Source organism: Centroberyx gerrardi, chromosome 19 (assembly GCF_048128805.1).
Source record: "Centroberyx gerrardi isolate f3 chromosome 19, fCenGer3.hap1.cur.20231027, whole genome shotgun sequence".
NCBI lineage: Eukaryota > Metazoa > Chordata > Actinopteri > Beryciformes > Berycidae > Centroberyx > Centroberyx gerrardi.
This window is the reverse complement of record NC_136015.1, coordinates 16,838,647-16,861,617: the sequence shown is the minus strand read 5'-3', so window position 1 is coordinate 16,861,617 and position 22,971 is coordinate 16,838,647. Positions and strand designations below refer to the sequence as shown.

Sequence of the window (22,971 nt, the reverse complement as noted above, 5' to 3'; positions counted from 1 at the left end):
TAAAGGACAACTGCACGAGGAAAACAAGGATAAAACAAAATACAGAAGGCAAGCCTACAATAATGCAACATCTCTGCAACACTGCAAACGCCTCCATGTGATTCGCACATCCTGATTTATGATTCGGTACATTCCACTGAGATGAGGCACGCGCAGGTAGAAGACCTTTGGCTCGTTAACTTTTTACTATCTGGACAGACAGGCAGAGACACACGAGACCATGTAGCGCAGACTGGCTCCAGGTGGCTCATCGTATGTTCGAGGAAAGTTATTTGTGAGGAGGAGAGGTAAAGGTTTAGACACAGATAGACAGGGAAACTTCAACCCAGACAGTTTCGACATCTAATTTCTTCTTTTTTCGCTCCACTTTCCCCGAGAAGATGAGTGGTGGCGTTACGCGGACTGTGGAAAATGTTGGAGAGGAGGACAACAAAACTAATGTGAGTAACGAAAAATCATCGTATCAGTCCCACATGGATTTGTAGTGTGTCTGTGGTTTGTAGTGTGTCTTTGGTACTTAATTGTGAGATTATAGTGGCTTTATCGTACTTTGTGGCATTGTGCATCTTATGTATCTCACTATAACATTCATGTAATATTACTGTAATATTCCTACTATGTAATAGTCCTACAGTGTATCTGTGGCTCTAAATGGTGAGATTATAGTGCCCTTATCGCACTTCATGGTATTTGTATCTCCTATGGTATCACTATAATATCACTATAGGATATTAGTATATGAGGTTTATGGGTAGGTTTGATTGTAACCAGTGATGTAGTGGTAAATAAAAAGCTAAATGGACTCCAGTACGTGATCACCCCGTGACAAACAGCCACTACAGTCATAGAGCATTAGTTTATATTTTCTTGAAAAGCCCTATTTTCATGTAACTGCGGCTATGTCAGTCTGGTGGTATTAACTATAATGTATACTGTGAATTTATGTAGATTTATAATATCTTGGCTGAACTCATATTTACTAACTACTAACTAACTTACTAACTAATTTACTTTAAAAAAAAAAAAACAGCTCAGGTGGGTTTACTTGCCACTATATCCCTCATCCTCACAAAGGGGTAAAATAAAACTGTCTATGAATTCAATGGCTGGTATTTGTACACTATAACTGTTGCATGTTATGTTCTATAAAACCATTAGAAATACTTAAAGGTCACACAGAGCCAGCTATGAATCTGTGTATCAACTTTAAAAGAACATGTTCTTCTTACATTGCATAAGAGAACATTACTCGTGTTTATCATTAGGCTAACCTTTTCTCAAACAGTGACTATCCATGTCACTGTAAAAGTGACACTTTCACTGGGACTTTAACTCTCCTTTTTCCTTTGAAGAATTAGATAGAGATCAGGTGAACCATAATGCTCACACAGAAAAAAACAAACAATCTAACAAGTGGTTTACTCCTTCACATCAAAATGGAGTGAGATGATTTCACAACAAAACTCAACTTGTTTCAAGAAGGCTCTTGGATGGAGTGATATCTTGAAACAAGTGGAGCGGTACTTCCGACTTCACTGGAAACTAGTGAAATAATTACACCCCACTGCCAGGCCTGTTTACAATAAATGGCTTGTCCCAGAATGAGAAGGCCATTGACCTGCCATTCCAGAATTTGGAATTTACAGTGTGTTCCATGCCAGGAGTTCCAAAGAACTCAATAAAAAGAGAGCAAAGACCTGTTGTGTTGGCTCGTTGGAGGAAGAATCTTTCTACTCAAGGCCAGATATACAGTGTATACAGATAAACACAATATAAAAAAACATGTGCATGTGTCCATAAGCATAAATAATGCTCATTGTCTTGGTAGCCCACTTTGGAAAATATCCCCTGTTAAACGGGAACAGAAGAATGGTTTCCAGCCAATATATTTCATTTCAGTAGCATGTATCAGGTTGAATCCTGGATGATAGTGCTTTGACCTGACAAAGTAAGCAATGTGTCTTTCTCCTCTTATAACTGTGACACAATTTGTGGAAAATCCGGCCTTTCACAGCTTGTTGCATAATGCTGTTATACACTTACTTGTACCCAGATACCGTACTGATGGATGTTTAACAAAGGGACAAACTTTTATGGGAATTATTCAAATGTTTGCTTGACTATAAGGTAACTTATTATCAAAATGAAAGTTATTCATTGGCCTGTCATTCAGTTTCTTCGTACTGCTTCCTGTCATAATGTTATTACATGCTGGTGGTGGTGGCATGAATGAACAAATAATTTGTTTATACAGTTTTCTGGCAGGACCAGGAGAAATACCTAGTCATGCCCCAGCGTAGGCTCACATGTTGGCTGTGGATCTCTGGCTCTGCTGCCAGCTTTGATGGAAGCCAGCTAAGACTGCCAGAAAGTATAAATGATTAGAAGAGAACTCAGCTTTAGGCCGGTTTTCATGGGAGTTTTTCCTTGTCCTCAGTTGAGGGCCTGCGGTTTGGGATTGTCGTTTTCATCTATTGTTCTTATAATGGTGATTAAGGGCTATACAAATGAACTTGACTTGACTTGACTAGGCTGTCGCTCTGAAGTCACTGGTTATGATTGTTACCCAGTGTGTTGTTTCTGTACTGACAGTGAGTCCTGTAATCTCACAGCGAGCATTAGCCTTGACTTATTTTGCATCCTGTTCTGCAAACCCCATGGCTTCATATTTGTTCAGTGGATCTTGTTTCTTTACACTTAAGCAAATTTATGGGATTAATTGCTTTTTCTTGATCTTGACAAGTGACATTTAATTTGATGGGTGTGAGAATGGCGTGAGAACGTATAGAGCAGAGCAATTATGCAAGAACTGCTGAGAGCGGGCCAGGCCATATTATTAAAATAGCTTAGCTGTAGTCTTATGTGTGTTTGCCACACACTATATACTTAAATGGGGCTACGTAAGATAGATCCACTTTCAGCTGGATGTGTATGTGACACTGAGGATATTAAATGGTATGGGTGCGCAATTCACATGGGAACAAAAGGATAAGCAAATATAAATATATGCAAACAGACTGAGAAAAGGCAGGTCATAATGTACACACTTGAGGAAGCCTGCTTCACATGCATAAAGTCTAGAAAAAGAAGAAAAACTATACAATGGAAATATATATATAATATAATATACATTATTGGTAATGAGAAACAATGAATAAAAGACTAGTAGATTCAAATGTTCAGTTCAGAAGTTTCAGGTATGGATATTCAGGGGTAGACGGAGTGGAAAATAATCAGATAGTTAGAGATACATGGGAACACATACACACACACACACACACACATACACACACACAAACAATATGCACGTATTTGGACTGAATGCCATTGGCCTTGTGTTTGCACAGTCCTGTTTACACTGCACATCTCACCAGGCCAGTGCCTGTTATATAAAGAGGCTTCATTAATCACTCTTATATAACTCACACCACACATTCCTCATGGTGCCGCTACCGACCACTGTCACCATGTGGGGGGACAAATGAAGCCTTCTCCATTCCAGAGTTATATTTAATGATGAATCATTGTCCCCACTGAGTGATATGAAATATGAAAAGCATTTCAGCAAACGTGCAGAGATTACTGTAAAACTGTTGGAAACTATTGGAACATAGCAACGTTTAACCAATTCACCTACTTACTGTGAATGATTTTGCTTGACAAAGATTACGCATGAGTTTCAAAATATTATTCAGTTTGGATTCACCGTTAACAAAACTTTCTGTCCAGGACTGTGTAATCTAATCAATGATTCAAGGTCCCTTCCAGTGAAGTCCTCCTCTTCACTGTGTACTTGGCCTTGCAGTCCTGCAGGGGAGGCTAGTAACTGTGTGCCTCCTGAACTGATGGCTCTGACTGGAGAACAGTCTGGAGTGAAAAGGGTTGGGCAGCTGGTGGAGCCTCTCCCAGCCATGTAAGGCAAGACAGCCGTGGCTTCCCATGCACTTAGTCACACACCCACAGACAGTCCCGCTCACATCACCCTGATCATCACCGGGAAGAGTCACAGACATCTTCCTCTGCCCAGGTAAATATCAAAATGATCCTCGGTGAGATAATGGAAAGGGTTTGCGTTTGGGTCTGTAGAGTCTGCAGTGAGTGATGGTTTTTGTGGTTTGTTGTTTTGTCTGCTTATGAAGTACAGCGAAATGTTTATCTACATGATTTAGTGTTTGGTTGTGTCTTTGTAGTGACCTTGTCATACAGACACATCATGTAACAAACTGAACATAAGAAGAGATATTGCTTTTAAATCAACATTGCCCTTTTTTTGCATTAATGTGATTCATTTATTGGGTTTGAATGGGTTAATATTCCAGGCTAGGCGGTAACGACAAACAACATTTTGCTCAATCTTAGTTCTTTCTGTGAGTTAATCCTGATAATGCTTTGCTGGAAACACAACACTGGTGCAAAACCATTGCCATTGTGTCAGACAGAGAGCAACCTTGAAACTTATTTAGAGACACCACCCATTTGTCAGTTATGTCACATGGTAAAGTGATTCAATTTCTGTTGACATGGTGACACATACTGTAGGCATTAATCAGAAGAGAAGAGTTTGTAATTAACATTGGACTTGGCATTATGTGGAGCAGGACTTGCTGATATCCAGAAGTTGCTATCATGGTTCAAGTTTTTTATAACTATTCTTATCATTTTAAATAGCCTCTGTCTGATCGTTAAACCTTACAGAGGAAATGAGTCCATAACAGTATTGCTTGGTAATAAACACTCAGTGTTTTGACTGCTCTCAGAAGATTGATGGAAGTCACACTTGGCTGTGAACTCTGTTGGTACTGTGTATGGGGCTGCAGGTGCTGATGTATTGCTCCACTGTGCATTCAAAAGGTCAGCTACTTGCCATGAACCTAGTAAATTAAAATGCTCCTCGGTAATTACTACACATTAGATTTTATTGTCCCAGCAGTATTCAAAATATTCAACAGCAGTTTCCAATCTTCCCATCTCAGTTCTCTTGTATCTAGTCATTTAGTATATAGGTTTATAACTAGGAATGGTTGTTTTCTTAATCATTTTAATTGGTCACTTAAGATATCAGTCAGGTCCAGCAGTGATGTCACCTCCGAATCAGTAAACAGCAGTCATGGAGGGGTTTACGGCTCGATAACTGGGATTGGTTGCGCTGGTATTGATCGTGGGTGGTCGCTAACGGTACGAGGATGCTGTGGCAGCCCAGAGGCTGGGGGGAAGCAGTGATGTCACCTCCAAATCAGTAAGCATGAGTCATGAAGGGATTTACAGTCTGAGTGTTTTGATATTTACTGCAGGTACAGTCACATATGGATGATGTGTTCTAGAATGTTGTTGCTTTGTAAAGATCTACTTTCTACTCTACCCTACTCTAAACTACTCCTTTATTCTTTTGTACTCTGGTCTACTCTTTTGTACTCTAGTAAACTTTACTCTACTGTACTCTACTTAACTCTATTATTTTTTACTCTGCTCTATTCTCTTGTACTAACTCTGATCTACTCTACTCTGCTCTACTCTATTCTTTTGTACTCTGCTCTATTATTTTGTACTCTAGCAAACTCTGATCTACTCTGCTCTGCCCTACTCTATTCTTTTGTACTCTGCTCTATTATTTTGTACTCTACTCCACTTTGCGCTCTTCTCCACTCCATTCCTTTGTACTCTGCTGTTTTCTTTTGTATGCCACTCTACTCTATTCCTTGGTACTACTGGTGCTCTGTTCGTTGGTACTCTACTGTACTCTACTTGATGATGATGCTGATATCTCCAAAACAGTAAACAATTTAGTGCACGAGTGTTGAGCTGTATTCCTCTGCAGTTATTCGTGTCGTGAATTAGATGAGTGCAATGTTTGTCTTTACTGTACATGTTGTTATTATTATTGTTGTGTTATGGGACGCATGGTGGCTAACTGAGTTTCCCTCTCTGGGGATTAATAAACTTTATCAATCAATCAGTCAGTCGAGAGCCGCGGAGGGTGAGAAATGTCCACACCTGCTACAGCAGCACTGTGACTTCCTGCTGCCCGGGCTCCATTGTGTCGTGTGACGGGAGCGGGACACTGGAGACAGAAAGCAGACACCCTCTGAGGGACGACTGCTGCTGCTCCGCCAAGAGCTGACCTGTGAAAAGAGAGCTGAATACGTGCCTCCAGTGGCAGATTATTTACCGGCTTGTTTTTTTTAACACTACATCCGTGTCTCTGTGTTTTTGTTTTTATAATAACACAGTTTAGTATCAATGGATGTCGTGAAAATTAACCTCCAGTGGCAGATTATTTACTGCCTTGTTTTTTTAACACTACATCCGTGTCTCTGTGTTTTTGTTTTTATAATAACACAGTTTAGTATCAATAGATGTTGGGAGACTTTGTTGCAAAGTGTGGGGTGCACAGTATGGAGGCAAGAGGTTTGGGTCCAATTAATGTCTGTGACCTAGATGGAATTCGCAAAACCAGTAGATGCTAAGATCCTCGGTTTGGACTGTTGTGACCCCCATACCGAGTTGTTTATGTAAAACACAGATCACGGTGGATAGTGGCCACACATTGCATGTGAAGGTTAAGATATGGTCGACTCATCAAAGCTTGGCAAACTATTTCTGAAATGTTGTTTTGCCATAAACATTCACATTGATTCCAGATCTTCAGCAGTGTTTGGCTTGGTATTAAGACAGATATGGATTATATGCAGCATCTGCATGTGAATGAATAGCATGCCGCTGAAGAGCATTTTTTCTAACAATCGCTGTCACATTTATACACAATGGCAGCGTAAGAGTTCTTTGTATTGTATTTGTTGGATGTAGTTTGGCTTCTTCAGTAGAATCCATTGTGTTATGCAAGACATGAGGAACAATTACCTGTAGGCTTGATGTTGGCTTTTGATGTTATCAGACGCACAGGGATCTAATTACAGATGATTCATGCCTCGGAGGGAGAATCAATCAGTTGAAATGGAACAGTGGAATGGAACAGTAACCTAAATGACTGTTATTGTTATTGTTATGAAAGCTATTCTCATCAGATACACAGAACCTGGAAGATGACTACATAACACTCGCCTTGCAGCCTTTGTTTTCCCTGTCTTCTACCAGTGAATTCACGGTCATTCCTGCCAAGATGGGAAACACAATAGAAATGTAACTGAAATGTTGCCTGAGCTGCACAGGCAGGCCTGATGGAGCAGCCCTCAGGTGTCTCTGCCTCTCTGCCTCACCGCTGGAGCCACATGTTTACTGCACTGTAAAGGCGCACAGCAGATAAAAGGACTGATCACATTATACACATTATAAGAGTATGAGTTTACACATGCCCACATGGCAGAGAACAGATATGGAGTAGAATTGGCAGTACAACCTTCTTTTTTTTTTTTAACCTCAGCGTCTCATATTTTTGTAGCCATAACCACAAAATTATCCAGTAATTTACCATATAACTTCCCGTTGGAACGCGATCACAAGTATGGGCCATTTGGGCTGTAATGAGGCTATTTGTTTAATTACCGCCCCATAATTAGGAGTGTTTAATATTCACCTCTCTATCATACATGATGACTTCTTGAAACTATTGTCAGGCTGATGCGACTTTGACTTTTGCACTCCTTGGTAACTGCAATGTGGGCAATTAGGGAATTTAAAGTGATAGTCTGCAAGATTCTTGTTTTTCTTGATTTAGACGATACCTTTAGTGATAAGCAGTCTTTGCTTTGGTGTTTTGCACTCAATATAGACACTGGCCCAACATACTGTAATAACAAAGTCACTCAGTATAGACTGTGGCCTCTTACTTTTCTTCAACCTTCTTATGTTTATTCCAAACAAAGTGTTGTTGCTGCTTCCATAAACAGTAAAAGCATCACTTTCTGTGCAACAGAGGCTTTTTCCCAGGAAAGAGGGACCAGCTCATTGGTATTTAGAACAGCAAATAAACTGGCGATGTCACTATTGTATGGGATCAATTGGCAATGGAGAGTAGCAAAACAGTAATTTATTTATATGAAAAAGTTGTGGATTATTACTTTGAGCTCATTCTACTGTTGTACTTATTGTTTTCAGTTTGGATAAGTGTGTCAGCCAAATGCCTAAAATGCAAATATTTTTTGTGGTGTGAGCGGCAAAGAGACAAAGCATAGCGAGGAATAGCGTGTGGTGAAGGCAGAGAACATTGTGTCCCTTGAAAGCGCCTCCCAGGGCGTGTTTCTCCCGCGGTCCTCTCTAGAAGAGAGAAGCCCTCAGGCTGCCGCTCGCTCAGATCAGAGTGATATATGTTGGCCCATCTGTCTGTCACAGCCTCAGCTCTGATGGTTTTCAGACCTCGCTATTACACACAAAAGATTGTCATTCAAGTAAAACCATTTAGCCTGTGGTTGACATGCAAAACAGAGGAACGGTTGCTTATGTTACCCACAAGAGTCATAATGTATTGCTCTTCTCTGATCTTTTAGGCCCATACATCTTTTGTGTACACAGACCATATTATGGTAGCCATGTTCATACATACTCTTTAAAACCATTTATATATACACATTCATAGGCAAGCTTCTTTTTTTTTTTATCTCACTGGGTCACATGCGCGCGCACACACACACACACACACACACACACACACACATACACACACACAAAGCATACACAATTCCAAAGTAGATAAGAAGATAAGATAAGAAAAAACTTTATTGTCCATTAAATTTACATAAAATGGAAATTTGTCTTTGGCAATCTGGCAACACAATAAAAACAGACAGTACACAGTATAAAACAAACAGTGCACAGTATAAAACAGACAGTGCACAGTATAAAACAGACAGTACACAGTATAGAACAGACAGTGAAGAGCAACTAAAATACATAAAATACAATACATAAGATACAATACAATACACAATAGACATTTTGTCAGCCCCAGCATGTGTCTATTTCAGTATTGTCCTTGCTTTTAATGCTCTACATGGAGCTGCTCAGAAAGCCTCTCATCTCCCACCTTCAAGCCTTTTTCATCATTTCCTTGTATAGACACACACACACACACTAACACATTACAACGGCTCCTTCCCTCTGTCTCGAAACTGATGAGATCTGAGAGGATTGATTGGAGAGTGATGAAGGTTAGTGCCTGTGCAGACAAGCTGCTGACGCTGCTGCAGGGAGTCTGTCCTGTCATGCTGTTATGTGGTAGTAGGATGTGGTTTAGGGCCGTTTCTCAGGAAAAAGAGGGAGTGGTGGACTGGAGTCTGTTGATTGGTGCTCCCAGCAATCAAGTGTGGGATAAGGTTTATAAGACGCTATCAAGCACAGCTGCCAAATTGCTGCATAATTCTGGGTCCATTTTTTTTTTGTAAGTATCTGCTGTTAGGATACTTTCTATATTCCTATAGTCTTTGATTCAGCCTATTTTTACATACGCTGATGCATGAATTTTTTTATTTTAATGGATAATGTTCTTGACTAACAGTAGTTCTGAAAAATGAATATTGGATTACAGGTATGTATGTTTGTGGTGTTGGAATATAATTTGCATATTGTTGAAGAGTTATTATTGGTGTAGCTGACGACAGGCTGTGGTATGTAGAGAACGTGTCATCAGCTCTTTAGCATTCCTGCACTGTAACTGCTGGTGTCATTCCCATGGAAAGCAATTAGAGGTGTGTGTAGTTCTTTTATTAAATGTACACTTTGTACATTGTGTGACCAGTGTCACTGTATCGTGTGAGAAAATGTTTCTACCAAAACAGATTAGGCTGATTAAAATATGTGATGTTACAACTAGAGATTAAGGTACTGGTTTAGGACAAGGGCATGAATCTAAAATATTATCAAGGTAAAAGTAAGAAGATTGCTGATATTCAAGAAGTTCCTTTGCGTGATTTAAAACATTGGGAAAACACCTGCTTCTGTTGCATTTTATGTGGTGTGGAGGAGTCACACCTGCCTGTGAAACCTGTAAAAATACCTGTGCCTGTCATGGAAAACACATTTTTGCGAGTGCAGTTTCAGTGAGGTACCAGTGCAGATTAGTAACTGTAAAATAAAATTCAATACGACAAAAAAAATCAAGATATGAGATTTAGGTCAGTCAGAAGCTCCAGTTGTAGTTTGAGTATCAAGTCCATGAAAATGGAATAAACCTTAAACACTTAAAAGTTTGAAAGGTTTTGAATTCCATCCACTAACTGAGTATATATAGTTTTATTATTATTTTATTGTGGCCAAAGTATCATAATAATCTGATGGGTGGTTCTCTGATGATTCCTACCTCTGGCATGGACCCAGATCACCTCAACAACGAGGTTATTAGAGATCAGTTATTTATTGTTTAAAGCAGTGCTGAACTTTTCGAGTTGGTGTCTCCTGTTGCTTTTGGCTGTGAAAGTGACTGTGCCATTTGGCTTTTGGTACATATCTGATAGCTATCTGGTGTATTATGTAACAATGACGCCCATGGAGTTTAATCAAGGCCACTGATGATAGCACATACTGTCACGGTTGTGACTTTCAGTCCCTTTGTTCATTGTCTAGGTTTTGTATTTCTTTGTGTCTTGTTTCCCTGTCTGGTTCTTTTAGTTCTATGTGTACCTGTCTGCCCCAGCTGTGTCTGATTTGTAATCACCTCCCCATGTGTATATTAGTCTTGTTCCCCAGTCAGTCTTTGTCGGTTCATTATTTTCTGTCATGTGTCTGTTAAGTGCTCCCGTCTTTGTTTACCTGTTGTTTCCTGCACCCGTTATATTAAACTCCCAGTCTTGGGGTTTGATCACTACCTGCCTCGCTGTCCTGCATTTGGGTCCTCACCACACCTCACCGTGACACATACAGCACAAACTAAACCATAAAAAGAGCTTGAGAGTTTTTATGGGCAATCTTCCTGAATATTGAGTGATGATATCAATTCTGTCTTCCCCTCATGTGGGGTGGAGCGCAGTGTTTACTCTTCAAACTGCCCTTTTAAAGAAAAGACACTGCACAAAAGAGATATACTGCATAGATGCACGCACACACACAAACAAAAGACACATAGGGGCAGGGATTAAGCATAATTCAGGCTGTTGGTAGGATAAAAAGATAGAGCGGCAATGACAACAATGTTACATAACAGCACTAACCCACCTGCGCTGACTTCCCTCATCCTCCCCTGAAATGGATTTTGTTCGTGGAAGAGCCATAATGACTTGTTTTCTTTGCCCATTCAGAGGAGCAGCAGTTTGTCTAGAGCCATTCCTCAGGTCCTTAAATGGGTGTTGGCAAGGAGGATTATTTCTATTCAAAGCAAGATGGAATTTGTTTACCTTGGGGAGAGTTTAAATGTCAAACACTTTTGTTATGTAAAAACGATTTAGTAAAAAACATTTAGAATATAGATGGCAGGGGAGTTCAAGGGAATTTCAGTTGAGGGACGTCCCATCAGGCACACTACAGAGACAAAAACCTGTGATCAACGAGTAAATGAGCTATACATTAGTCAATACTGGGCACACTTACAGGACTACTTCAGAAAATAATAAGCCAATAATGATGCATTATGGTGAATGCAGGAAAAATATGCAATATCAAGACTAGGGCGGGTGAAACAACAGCCAAATGTACAACGTCTACTTGAAACAACTTACTGTATCTCTCATTCTCTTCCTATGGCAGTCACTCACTGACACACACACACACACACACACACACATACACACACACGTAAAGAACAACACAGCAGGTTATGACCAGCCTTGACCAAGTAGAAAATAAAATAGAATAGAATAGATTTGTTTTTAAACACGTGGTCCTGTGGCTCAAAAGTGAGTCAGCCCATGTGGATTTTCCCAGAAATGCCGGAGAGTCAGCCCGGGTATGCTGCTAACCCAAAATAACTTTCGAAAGTAAAGTTGTCAAAGCATACTGTACAAAACTGACAATTCTCATATTATCTGGTTATGTTGCTATGGGGACAAAGCTGCTGAGAGTGACTCAGCGGCCACAGATGCGTTAGTGTTGGTATTTTTGGCCCCGCTGGACTGGACTGGTTTCACTTCTCCAGTCACTAAATGGGCTGTTTGGTCAAACCTCCAGACTTGGCACGGGGACACAGTGGAAACCTCCCCTCATTGTCTGTTGCTCATGGAGACTGTGTGGCATTCACTGAGGAACTTTACTCACTTTATGGCTCACGCTACCCCTCCGCTCTCCTCTTTCTCTCACTTTCCATTTTGGTCCTCTCTCCACCAAGCCCACTCCCTCTCTTTATTGGTTCAGCCTCGTTTTTCCTCATAATCCCCACAGCTCCTTTGGCCCTCCCGTTCCTCTTATCCTCTCATCTTTCATTTCAGGACGGATTCGGGCGGCTCAGACTCGCTCTGCAAGACCACAATCAGACGGCCCAGACCTCAGAACAGCTCAGCAGAAAGGTAGGTACATGATCAAAGAGGAAAAATCATTTTGTCATGTAGTTTATTGATTGAAAGATTGTGTAGAATGGAACATTTACTCTTAACTTGCTCATAGATTTTGACGTTGTCTAACATACAGTATTGTTTTTATTACTCAACTTTTTTTTCTCATTAAGACAAGATTTCATTAAGATTTTTCACTCATTAACACAATTATCTTTTTTTTTTTGGTTCATTTTGCTGACTGTAGGCAATCAGCATAGCGACAGCACTGCCACAGCAACCCACTGAGGAGCAGCTTGGACTCATCACACCCACAGAGGAAAAAGTAGAAGTCATCAAGGTGTGTTTGTGTGTGTATGTCAGCATGCATTTGTTTTCGTGTATTTATGTGTTTGCGCATATAGCTGCGTGCCTTCCTGCATACCTGCGGCATGCATGTGCTCACCTGCGTTACCTAACATAATCCTCCTGTTGTGTTGTGCTGTGCTGTGCTGTGTTGTCCAGGTTTACCTCGAGGCACGTCAACAGAAAGAGGAGAACCACCAGGATAGTCTGAAGATGCTGACGGACGAGGTGTCGCAGATACAGGAGGTCAGTGGCCCACTGGCAGAGCTGAGCAACATTCCCAACAGCAATTAGAGACTGACTCAACAGGCATCAGCTTGTGAAGTAGCCCACATTAGAATGGCATGAAAATTAACTGGCTACAAATAATCTGTGTGTGTTTGTGTGTGTATGTGCGTACATGCTTAGTATTTTTAGGTTTTTATATGTGTGTGTGCTTGTGTGGGTGTTCATGTGTGTGTTTGTGTGTATTGTGACCCTTCTGAGTGACAACATCTTACGTTTATAATGTATTATGTGTATTTGTCCATAGGTGAGGTACTGTCTGAAGACTCTGAGAGAGCAGATGGCAGCCAGGCAGAACACCAACAACAACAAGGTACACACCCTCTATTTTAAAGTTAAAGATGCCATGCTGAGTGAATTCTGGTCCATATTTAGAAGAATACCAGGAGTAACTAACTCCTCTAACCAGCCGCCACTCTCTTTCCCAGTATCCCGCCAATGGCTACAGAGTCTCCGTGCCTAGCAACCAACCAACTGTCACCAACGGCAACGCTGGTCGGACTGAGTCAGAGGATCATGTAAGTCAGCCTTCTCTGTTTGATTTGGAATGTTTGATGTGACTTTTAGGCACATGGTTTGATTATTCATCAGTGCTACATGAGTGCTTCGTGGGAAATGGTTGGATCATGTGTCTACAAATAGAAACTAGTTGAAACTACAGTAGTTGTCCCTAGTTTGAATACATTCAAATTTCTATTCAAATGATAGGCATAACTTTCATAATGGAAAAATGTCTGGTGCTCCGGTTCTTTTCCACTCATGCCAGCCAACTGTTTGCTGTTCCGTAAAATAGTGCCAGACCCTCAGACGCTGATAACAAAACTTATCACACACAGCGCAAGTGTTCACTTACATACTGTCTAACAATGCACACACAGACATACTGCCCACACACTGACACACTGACACACCTACGCACAGAGCATGATATCCTCTTTCCCATGCATTATTTGACACTCAGCACATCATAACATCTCCAGTAACAGAACACCAGTCATCCATTATCTGCCTATGAAGTAGTTGTTGGAACAGGGACTCCATCTGAGGGAATGTGTGTATTGTGGCTATCCAAAACCCAGTGACCTGTATGTGTGGTATGTAGGTAAGCGAGAGTCAGGTTACACTGCCCTCCGTTCTCCATTCTAGGTGGTGTCAAATTATACAACAATGCAAAGTCCACTGTTTGACCTGTAGGGAAAAGCAATTACTGTGTCCACCCAAGAAACAGCCGTGAGATAAAAGATTACACCTGGACAATTTAATAAGACGTCCACCTTCATGACTACCTACTTAAAGCAGTATTCTACTTAGTTTTAACATGGGGGCTTATTTGGCACTTGACCAGCATGAAAACCAGAATATAAACTACTCACCAAGATCGGATGCAGCTGGGACGAGTTTGTAGCGTTTGAATGAGGCCACGAAAATAGCCTGAAAACTTAAATTTAACACGTTTGTGAACAGATTCAACAACAGATCCCGCTTTTAAGACAACAAAGCAATTATTGGTCCATCCTGATTTTGCATCTCTATTCTTGGTTTACTCTAAAATTAGTATTTAGAAATAAAAGTAGATCCGGTTAGATCCTCCCAAACAGGACCTATCTCTCCTAAATGGTATCCCTCCGCTATGTTCTCTTCTATCAATAAAAATGCTACTTGCCGAAATTATGTTCTAAAACGTTGGACCAACAGTCAGTTGAATATCACAGTAGCAGGATCTGTTGTTGAATCTGTTCACGAATGTGTTAAATGTCAGTTTTCAGGCTATTTTCGTGGCTCATTCAAATGAATGGGAAGTAAAAATCTGAACGATACAAACTCGTCCAGCTGCATCCGATCTTGCTGATTGTTTATATTCTGGTTTACATGGCAGTCAAGTGCCGAATAACCCCCATGTTAAAACTACGTGGAATATTGCTTTAAACGCTCCTGTTACCTCAGGCTAGATGAAACAACCTTTCACTTATCATCCTCCCTTCGCAAATGGCCTCTGTTTCTCTTTGTGCTAGCTCTGCCTTGCCCTCAGGTTCTAGCAGTGTTAAACTTAATTGAGCATGTCACTTCCTGTCTGCCCCCGCCCTGTGCTCTCAGGTCGGAGATAATCAGGAGGAGAGTCTGAGGCTCAGGGAGGCGACCAAGCGTCTGTACTCGCAGCTGAAGGAGCTGGAGAAGAGGCACCAGGAGGAGAAGGACAGACTGCAGGTCTGTCTTATTAGATCAATAACGTTACTAAGAGACTCCCTGTCTTCAGTTATGGCTCACTCTGTTGCTGCTGCTCTCATGTTCCCGTCCATCGTTGATAGTCCTCATTATGTAAATATTATCTCTTTCCACATGCTGCTCTACATTCATCTATGTCAGGTCATCTAGGGACATCGCCCACATGAAGTCATTTGTGCCAATGGAAAGATGGCAGAACTGTGCTCGATTATATAATAGATTCACCTCTCACATTATATACTAATGGATCAGTACAGTAGTCTCATTATTGTGTTAGAGGCATTGATATGACTGTCCTAGATGTAGAACCATTTAATTTGAACCCTGACTCATCCTCAATTACTCATTTTATTCGTTTTAATTGCCTGTGATCAGCAAAGAAACCCATATCAAGATTCAGACGACAATACAATGTAATTCAATACATTCAGACAGCATAAAAAAGAAACCAAGCAAAAATTACGAGACAGAAATCCCACTTTCTAATACATGAAGTGAACAGTAAAAGCTGATGAGAGGAAATAGTGTATCTCACAAATCATCAGCTAAACAGCATACATCACCACCTAATGCCATAGGAAACCCCAGAGCAATCCTTACTCTGTGGCTCCCCACGCAGGCGGAGAGCAGCGAGTACCGCCGTCGTCTGGAGGAGCAGACCGAGCGGCTGCAGGAGGCAGAGGGGCGGTCGGAGGAGAGAGGGCAGCGGGTGGAGGAGCTGCAGAGGCTGCTGGGGGGCATGGAGATCGAGAGCGCCATTCTCAGAGACAAGATGGCCGCAGGCGAGGCGGAGCTGCTGCAGCTTAAAGAAGGGAAGGAGCAAGGGCAGGAGAAGGATCAGAGGTGAGAGGAGGAGAGCCACTGCGACGACCCGAAGTTCAATCATCGGCCCGAATGAAGCTTAGAACCTAGTTTTGGTTTCTGACAAGCCAAATAATTATATCCCCTAATGTTAGTTTATTTGTTTCATTATTAATTTTAGTAGGATCCGCTTACATTAATTTGGTAGTTTCATTATTATCCCTGACACTTTGCCAAAAAGCATACAGGCAGTGCCAACTAATATGACTCCCTGTAGGAAATTACAAAACAACTTGCTTATTAAGATGGTTTTCTTGATGTGTGTGCGTGTGTGTGTGTCTGTGTGTGTGTGTTGGCAGGAGTGAAGAGCTGGAGAGAGAGCTGGCCATCCTGAAGGAGAAGATTCATCACCTTGATGACATGTTAAAGAGTCAGCAGAGGAAGGTCCGCCACATGATCGAACAGGTAGAAACATGCATGAACTCACGCAGCTTGTCGAGCACAAAGGAACGCACACGTACACACACACAATGCAAATGGACTTTCCAATGCACACAATCAAACAGGAAGCCGGTAATGGGGAGATTAGAATTCGAGGAGGCGGACACATAAAGTGTAATTGATTTGAGGGAGTGGAGCCAGGCGGAAACGTGCGGTGAAACTCAAAACTCACTTGTCATGAATAAGTGATGCTGCATCTGCTCGTGTTGGGCAAGTGAGTTGTTTTCCTCTTGAGTATCTCACAGTGTGTGTGCGTGTGTTTTGTCTGAGTACAGCTGCAGAACTCCCGGACAGTCATCCAAGAGAGAGATCGAGTCATCAGGGATCTGGAGGAGAGGGTGGCTTACCTGGAGGCTGAGGTCAGAATTCACAGTCAAAGCCTCATATTACTGCAGTTTAAGTGACTTTTTTCCTGCCTTCTGTGCTGCTGGCACATCAAGTTGAAAACTCTGTATGTTTCCCAGTAGAATAATAGCTGAGATTGTTGTCCTAGATGCAAAACCCTCACACACCAAACTGCTTTACACCAGCAGCCTGATTGAGGACACACGTTCTAACCTCTGCAACCTCTTCCCGTCTGCAGAACAGAGAAATGCACGACCACATGGAGTACTTCCTGGCCGGGCAGAACCCTCCGCCGCTGACATCCACTGAGAACAAGCCTCAGGTCATTTACAGGTGACAAAACACATCCTGTTCTCCATTTCTGCTCATATTTCTATTCTCTGTACGATGCAGTTCTCATCATAGACTTAGAGGATGTGTGTTTACCAGTCATGCTAGAACCAAGTACCCAAGTTAACCCTCATAACACTCATTTATTTGATTTTCATTCCTCTCTCCCCACAGCAAACCACTCACACCGTCAACACTTACCAACAAGTCCCTTCCTTTCATCAAAGTCATCGAGATCAAGTCCTGAACAGTGAGAGCAAAGGGAGGGATGAGTGAGAAAACGCCACAGCCCACACCTGTGCAAACCTTTCTGATGCAAGTGAAATACTGTGTAAATATCTATTTAATCACCTACCCGTATATAAGATGTAGGTTTGTAGTGATTTTGAAAGGCTGGCTTCACAGACCTCATGGTGACAAAGCACACTGGTCTACTGTTATGAGGCATGGCTGCTGTTGAGGCTGTTTTGCATACCTGCACTGGCTTTGTCAGTGTCTCCCATACAGAATCTAAACAAGGAAAGTAAGAGGGAATTCAAACTGGGATCCGATGGCAGGCAGTATCCTAAAAAGGAGACAAGGAAGGAAGCGGTGCAATGCAAAGAATTTCACTGAACTACTTGCATGATGTGCATAGACATAAATCCACACAGTACATGCAGTACTTTGTCAGCAAGTCAGGCTGGATGCAGTAGCAAGAGTTCAATAAAGTTCTCTGTAATGGAAAGTTTTACGCCTCCACTCCCTTACCATGCAGAATTTGAAATATGCAACTTTAATAGGTCATGGTAAAAGGAGGGTTGGGAGACAGAAATGGCACAGTGGCAAGAGACTGCTGAGTTATCTTCCTAGATGTCTCTGTCTTACACATGCACACATTGTGTTGAGTGTTTCGGCACTTCCTGCATCCCACAGCCTATGCAACCAGAATCCTAAGCATCCGGGTCCAAGGGTCAAAATCCTCAGTGCTTTGCACCTCGTTGCCAATGGCGCGCATGCAGTTGGCAACATTGTAAAAATGATTTATGCTTAACCTAAATATATTTCACTGACATTAACATGGGGTGAATTTCATGATCTAAGAGTTAAGAGTGGTGATGTTATTTTGTATATTAGAATTTCGACTTCCTTTATTTTAGTTTTACTGGAAAATACGTGAGAGGCTACATGTAGTGATAGTGGCTAGTTGATGCTATATCATTAGGTTTATAGCTAATTTTCTTATCTAAGCTGCCAAGTGCTGCCTAAACACACACGATTATAAGAGCATATCTGTGCTAAGAGTGCACATTTAATACTATCAACCTGTATTCAGTTGATGAACCTCTGATGCATACTTAGATTCTGTAATTCTACATTGTTTATACAGACATTGCTGTTTCTTTCTATGAAATGTTTTCTTCTGTTACAATCTGTGTTGAACACTTTTATAAACCGAGTGACTATTTACTGTGAAAATGATCCTCCACTGTAGATAGATATTCTGTAGCGGGCAACTGAAGTGCAGTCTGTGTCCTTTTATTGTGATCTTTGTCCTATTAAATATTATTTAAATGTGTTAAAAGAACTGGCTTGTTTTCCTCATTTGTTCAACTTGTAAAGTGTTAGAAACCTAAAAATCGAATTACCTGAAAGTCAACTATTGTCATTAAGTGTTTCTCTATTGTTGCAACGTTACCATCACTGCTTAACCATCTGCTGCCACCTAGTGGATATATTAAACACACTGATAATGGTATATGGTATATGGTTTATGTCAAATCACAAAAGTGATACAACCTCACAAAAATACAAATCACAATATCATATTCCATATAAATAATATCTTACAATTATACAAACACGCAATGGCTCAAAATGTACATTTACATTTGCACATTTGAGTTGAGTAAGAAAATAAAATGAGACATGGCCAACTGCCATCCATTTAGTCAATTTTACAAAAAGTTGCAGTAATTCATGAAAAACAGATTGGCCAGGTGGAGCTGTGATATTTGTCTTCAGCTCATTAGGTCCAAAATAAGAACAAAAGCTGTGGTATGAACAATGTGCACATTAGGGCTGCATAATGTTGACAGAAACAACTCTTGACTGCAATATGAATTGCTCTAAAATTGAACCTGATGTTTTCTACAGCATTAATTTTTGAGTACTTGAAAAAAATGAAGGGGATTATATGCTAATGCTTACATGAGGCATTGCCCTGTCTGAATATAATGGAGGATTTTTCTCCAATGCCAAACTTCATTTGTAGGCCAGGATTCTGCACAACAGAAGAACATCTTGTACAAGAGGCTCTCCGAAACCCCTTTAACTCTGAAAAATAAAGTCTCTTACAATTCTGTTTCCCAGATAATTGTGCAACTCTTGTGCACACGCATACACACAACTCTCTTAACATTTTTTGCTGCTGTCACGGCCTCGTTTGCGGTCTCCTCACTGCACACGACAGTCCCCAGGGAAGATGGTCATAGTGGTTTCTGACAGTCGGTCTCTCACAGCGTGCTCTCCAGTGTGTTGTAGTTGTCCTTGAAGCTCTTGAGCTCCAGAAAGTGTTTGGGCCTCTTGCTGCGCTGGCCAGTGGAGGGCAGGTAGGTGACCTGGATGGTGGAGGGGGTGCTGCGGACAGGAGAGCCCGTCAGGTCCTTGGCTGCAGACTGGTGATGCTGGTCCAGGCTGGTGGTGCTGGAATAGGCCTTCACCCTGAGGGAGGGAGGGAGAGAGAGCGAAAGAAAGAGAGAGATACACAGAGAGAAGGAGAGAGATGGGGAGGGAGGGAGAGAGAGAAAGAGAGAGAGAGGGAGATACACAGAGAGGGAGGGAGGGAGAGAGAAAGAGAGAGAGGGAGATACACAGAGAGAGGGAGGGAGAGAGAGAGAGATACAGAGAGGAGAGAGGGAGGGAGGAAGAGAAAAAGATAGAGAGGGAGATACACAGAGAGGGAGGGAGGGAGGGAGAGAGAGAGAGATACACAGAGAGGGAGGGAGAGGGAGTGAATGAGTGAGCGAGAGAGAGAGAGAGAGAGAGAGAGAGGTTACTATGAGGCTTACTATGCACCCTAGAAGGCACTATACAAATAAAATGTATAATTAGTAGTAGTACTAGTAATAGCAGTAGTGGTAATAGTAATGGAAATAGTAGCAGTGGTAATATGGAAATGTCCAACAAGAACAAATTCATATTTAAAATGATGGGCTGTCATGTCACAAGCTGAAAAAAGCCAGTGAGCATGTGCAGCACTGATGCCATGTAAAGTCTGAAGAGTGCAAGCAGGTGCTTCTTCTGCAGGCATACTACCACAGACCTACTGTACATAATGTATGTTTTACGTACGTTTTATGTACGTCTTCAATAAATTAAACTGTGTGTTCCATAAATGATTTGGTGGGCCACACTACAGCATGAAGCTAACTTTACCTAAACTGGCCTTAGTGGTATGTAGATTCTGAATTTTACCAGCCAATGTGATTTCTTATCAGTCAAAGTAGTTGTTTTACAATACAGAATATCTTCCATCTATACAAACACTCAACAGATCAAAAGGTACATTTAAATGTGCACATTTGAGTTGAGTAGGAAAATACAAGGAGACTAGGCCAACTGCCATCCATTTTGTTGTTTTAGAAAAATCAGCAATGATGATTAATGAAAAACAGATTGGCCAGATGGACTGTAATATGTACTGCTCTAAAACTGGACACGAGTCTTCCTACATCATTTCTTTTTGAGCACTTAAAAAAAATGGAGGGGATTACATAATGCTTACACCAGGCCTCGCCATGTCTGAATGAACACATGTTGACCGAACACTTGTTAACTTGCCAAAATGGCCAGTGGAAATGACCAGCCGCAACACAATTTCAAGTTCGGACCATAGTATAATAACACTTACACATCGGCTAGTTCATTGAGAGCCTGCTGGTATTCCAGAAACTCAGCTTCCCCGAACACCTGAAACAAAGAGTGAAAGTCAGATCATCAACATGTTAACACAACCAATGACAGAACTACTGTTTCCCATAATAATCTTGTCATCACCTGTCACTGTCACACACACACACACACACACAGACACACTTGTACCCACCCCGGTCCCGTGGCGGGCGCTGTCGTAGCCCTCCAGCAGGCTGTCGATGAGTGCGCTGCGGCTGCTCTTGATCAGAGAGTGGGAGTTGCGCAGCTCCAGCAGCCAGTTCCTGAAGTTGCGTCCGGTAAACGCACTGGGACACCGGCTTATCTCCTGCAGGGGGATTCCTGAGGTCAAAAACAGAAGTGAAGATTAGTTTAGATGAAACTTTAATGATCGCCGACATAGAGCACATGAGGCAAATTAAAGATAATACAACATAGAATTATGACAACAAACATAATAAGGATAATACAATAAATACATTAATAAAGATACAGTGTCTTCACAGACAGATTTGCAGATGTTTGCAGTTTAGAAAGTTACAATTTACATCACATATGTGGGGTGTGAAAAATATGCACTGCTGCCTCTCCACAAGAGGTAAGAAAGGCAGTCGATTGTTGTGAGAGATGATGATGGCAGTGATGAGATGAGAATAAAGGATTTCTCATTATGTGATGCTGCACTGATGAGAAGAATAATACATACAACTGCAAAGTCGGGGAGTTGAAGTATCAAGATATGTTTCTCACCTGAGTCACGAATGGCATCCAGAGCCTTCATTCTGTACAGGTAGTTGTAGCAACCTTTGGATTACAAACACATTTTAGTCATGTCACATTACAGAATATAAGACAATGTTGACGTCAAAGAGTTTCAGAAGATTGCAGAATGAGCTTAGATGGTGACTCACTGATCTGTGATCCATGTTTTAGCCTGTCGTCTTCTTCTGATAGGAGACGAGGCTCGAAACGGATCTCCTGAACTTTAGACAGTCGTGAGTCGATCTCCTCCTTCAAACCCTGTAATCCATCAACAACAACAGATTATGAACTCTCTCTCTGCACTCTCTCACTCTCTGCATGAAAAAGATGTGGAAAATAAGAGTACCTTGGGAGCATTGTGTCCAATAGGGGCATGGGGACCCCGGCGGGACCTCATTGCGAAACGCATGATCTGCCTCTTGACGAAGATGAACAGCAACACAAACACCTGCACGAAAAACATGACGCGCAGGGGCATCAACTTCAACTTCCCCCTGGAACAAGCTTTATACTGTCAAACAGATGAGACGATGGTTAATATCCAAGACATATACTTACCAAGCTTCCATACGCCATGACCAGAACAACATTAACCCCAGATAACGGTGATGATGACTCTGCCATTTTCTCTCTATCAGGTGTTTTAGTTTGTCCCCAGCTTGATTATGTGGCTAACAGGTTAGCTACGTTAGATAGCTATTTAGCGCCAGTTTGCTAACTTTAAAAGAATGAGCCCGGCGCCAATCGATTGGCTATCTTGCGACTAGAACTTGTATATTACTTTGTAGCCTTGAGAGGATATTGCTAGACTAATCTGTACTGTAATTCGGCCCCTCTTCATTTTCAGTAACATGGTTAAATGCGCAGTATGGCTAGCTAGGTGCAGCAGCGAGGACGAGAGCGAAAGCTGTTTTGCGACGCTCCAAATTACCGTAATAACTGTGTAAGAGTGCCTGACAAAACAAGCTATGGCTATGTTCAGTTTAGAAGGCACAGAATAGAACTAAGTAAAATTGCCATTAATGTTATAACCATGGAAGTATTATATTATCGGTTATAACAAATAGCTTGCATTGCACAAGGTAGCAGACCGAAAAAA

At 41.5% G+C, this 22,971-nt stretch overlaps 2 protein-coding genes across 4 annotated transcripts; one reads left to right on the top strand and one right to left on the bottom strand.

The window, feature by feature from the left end:
• The first annotated feature begins 212 nt into the window (after nt 1–212).
• On the top strand, nt 213–18,765 carry tuft1b (tuftelin 1b). Of its 3 annotated transcripts, none has more exons than XM_071903087.2 (12): nt 213–440; nt 12,306–12,383; nt 12,616–12,708; nt 12,873–12,959; nt 13,246–13,311; nt 13,427–13,516; nt 15,093–15,203; nt 15,841–16,064; nt 16,382–16,487; nt 16,799–16,882; nt 17,107–17,201; nt 17,373–18,765. In XM_071903087.2, exons 1-12 carry the CDS (start codon nt 381–383, stop codon nt 17,443–17,445), a joined length of 1,167 nt encoding a protein of 388 aa, XP_071759188.1. In that variant the 5' UTR covers nt 213–380; the 3' UTR covers nt 17,446–18,765. The 3 variants fall into 3 exon arrangements, with proteins under 3 accessions (XP_071759188.1, XP_071759187.1, XP_078146578.1); XM_071903086.2 differs by having other exon boundaries at nt 16,379–16,487; XM_078290452.1 differs by lacking the exon at nt 213–440 and adding an exon at nt 3,963–4,027 and having other exon boundaries at nt 16,379–16,487.
• A 182-nt stretch (nt 18,766–18,947) lies between these two features.
• LOC139914705 (protein C1orf43 homolog) lies at nt 18,948–22,762 on the bottom strand. Its single transcript, XM_078290353.1, has 7 exons — nt 22,431–22,762; nt 22,219–22,320; nt 22,022–22,130; nt 21,866–21,914; nt 21,286–21,457; nt 21,091–21,149; nt 18,948–19,901 (listed from the first exon to the last, which is right to left on the bottom strand). Exons 1-7 carry the CDS (start codon nt 22,494–22,496, stop codon nt 19,694–19,696), a joined length of 765 nt encoding a protein of 254 aa, XP_078146479.1. The 5' UTR covers nt 22,497–22,762; the 3' UTR covers nt 18,948–19,693.
• Between the last annotated feature and the right edge of the window lie 209 nt (nt 22,763–22,971).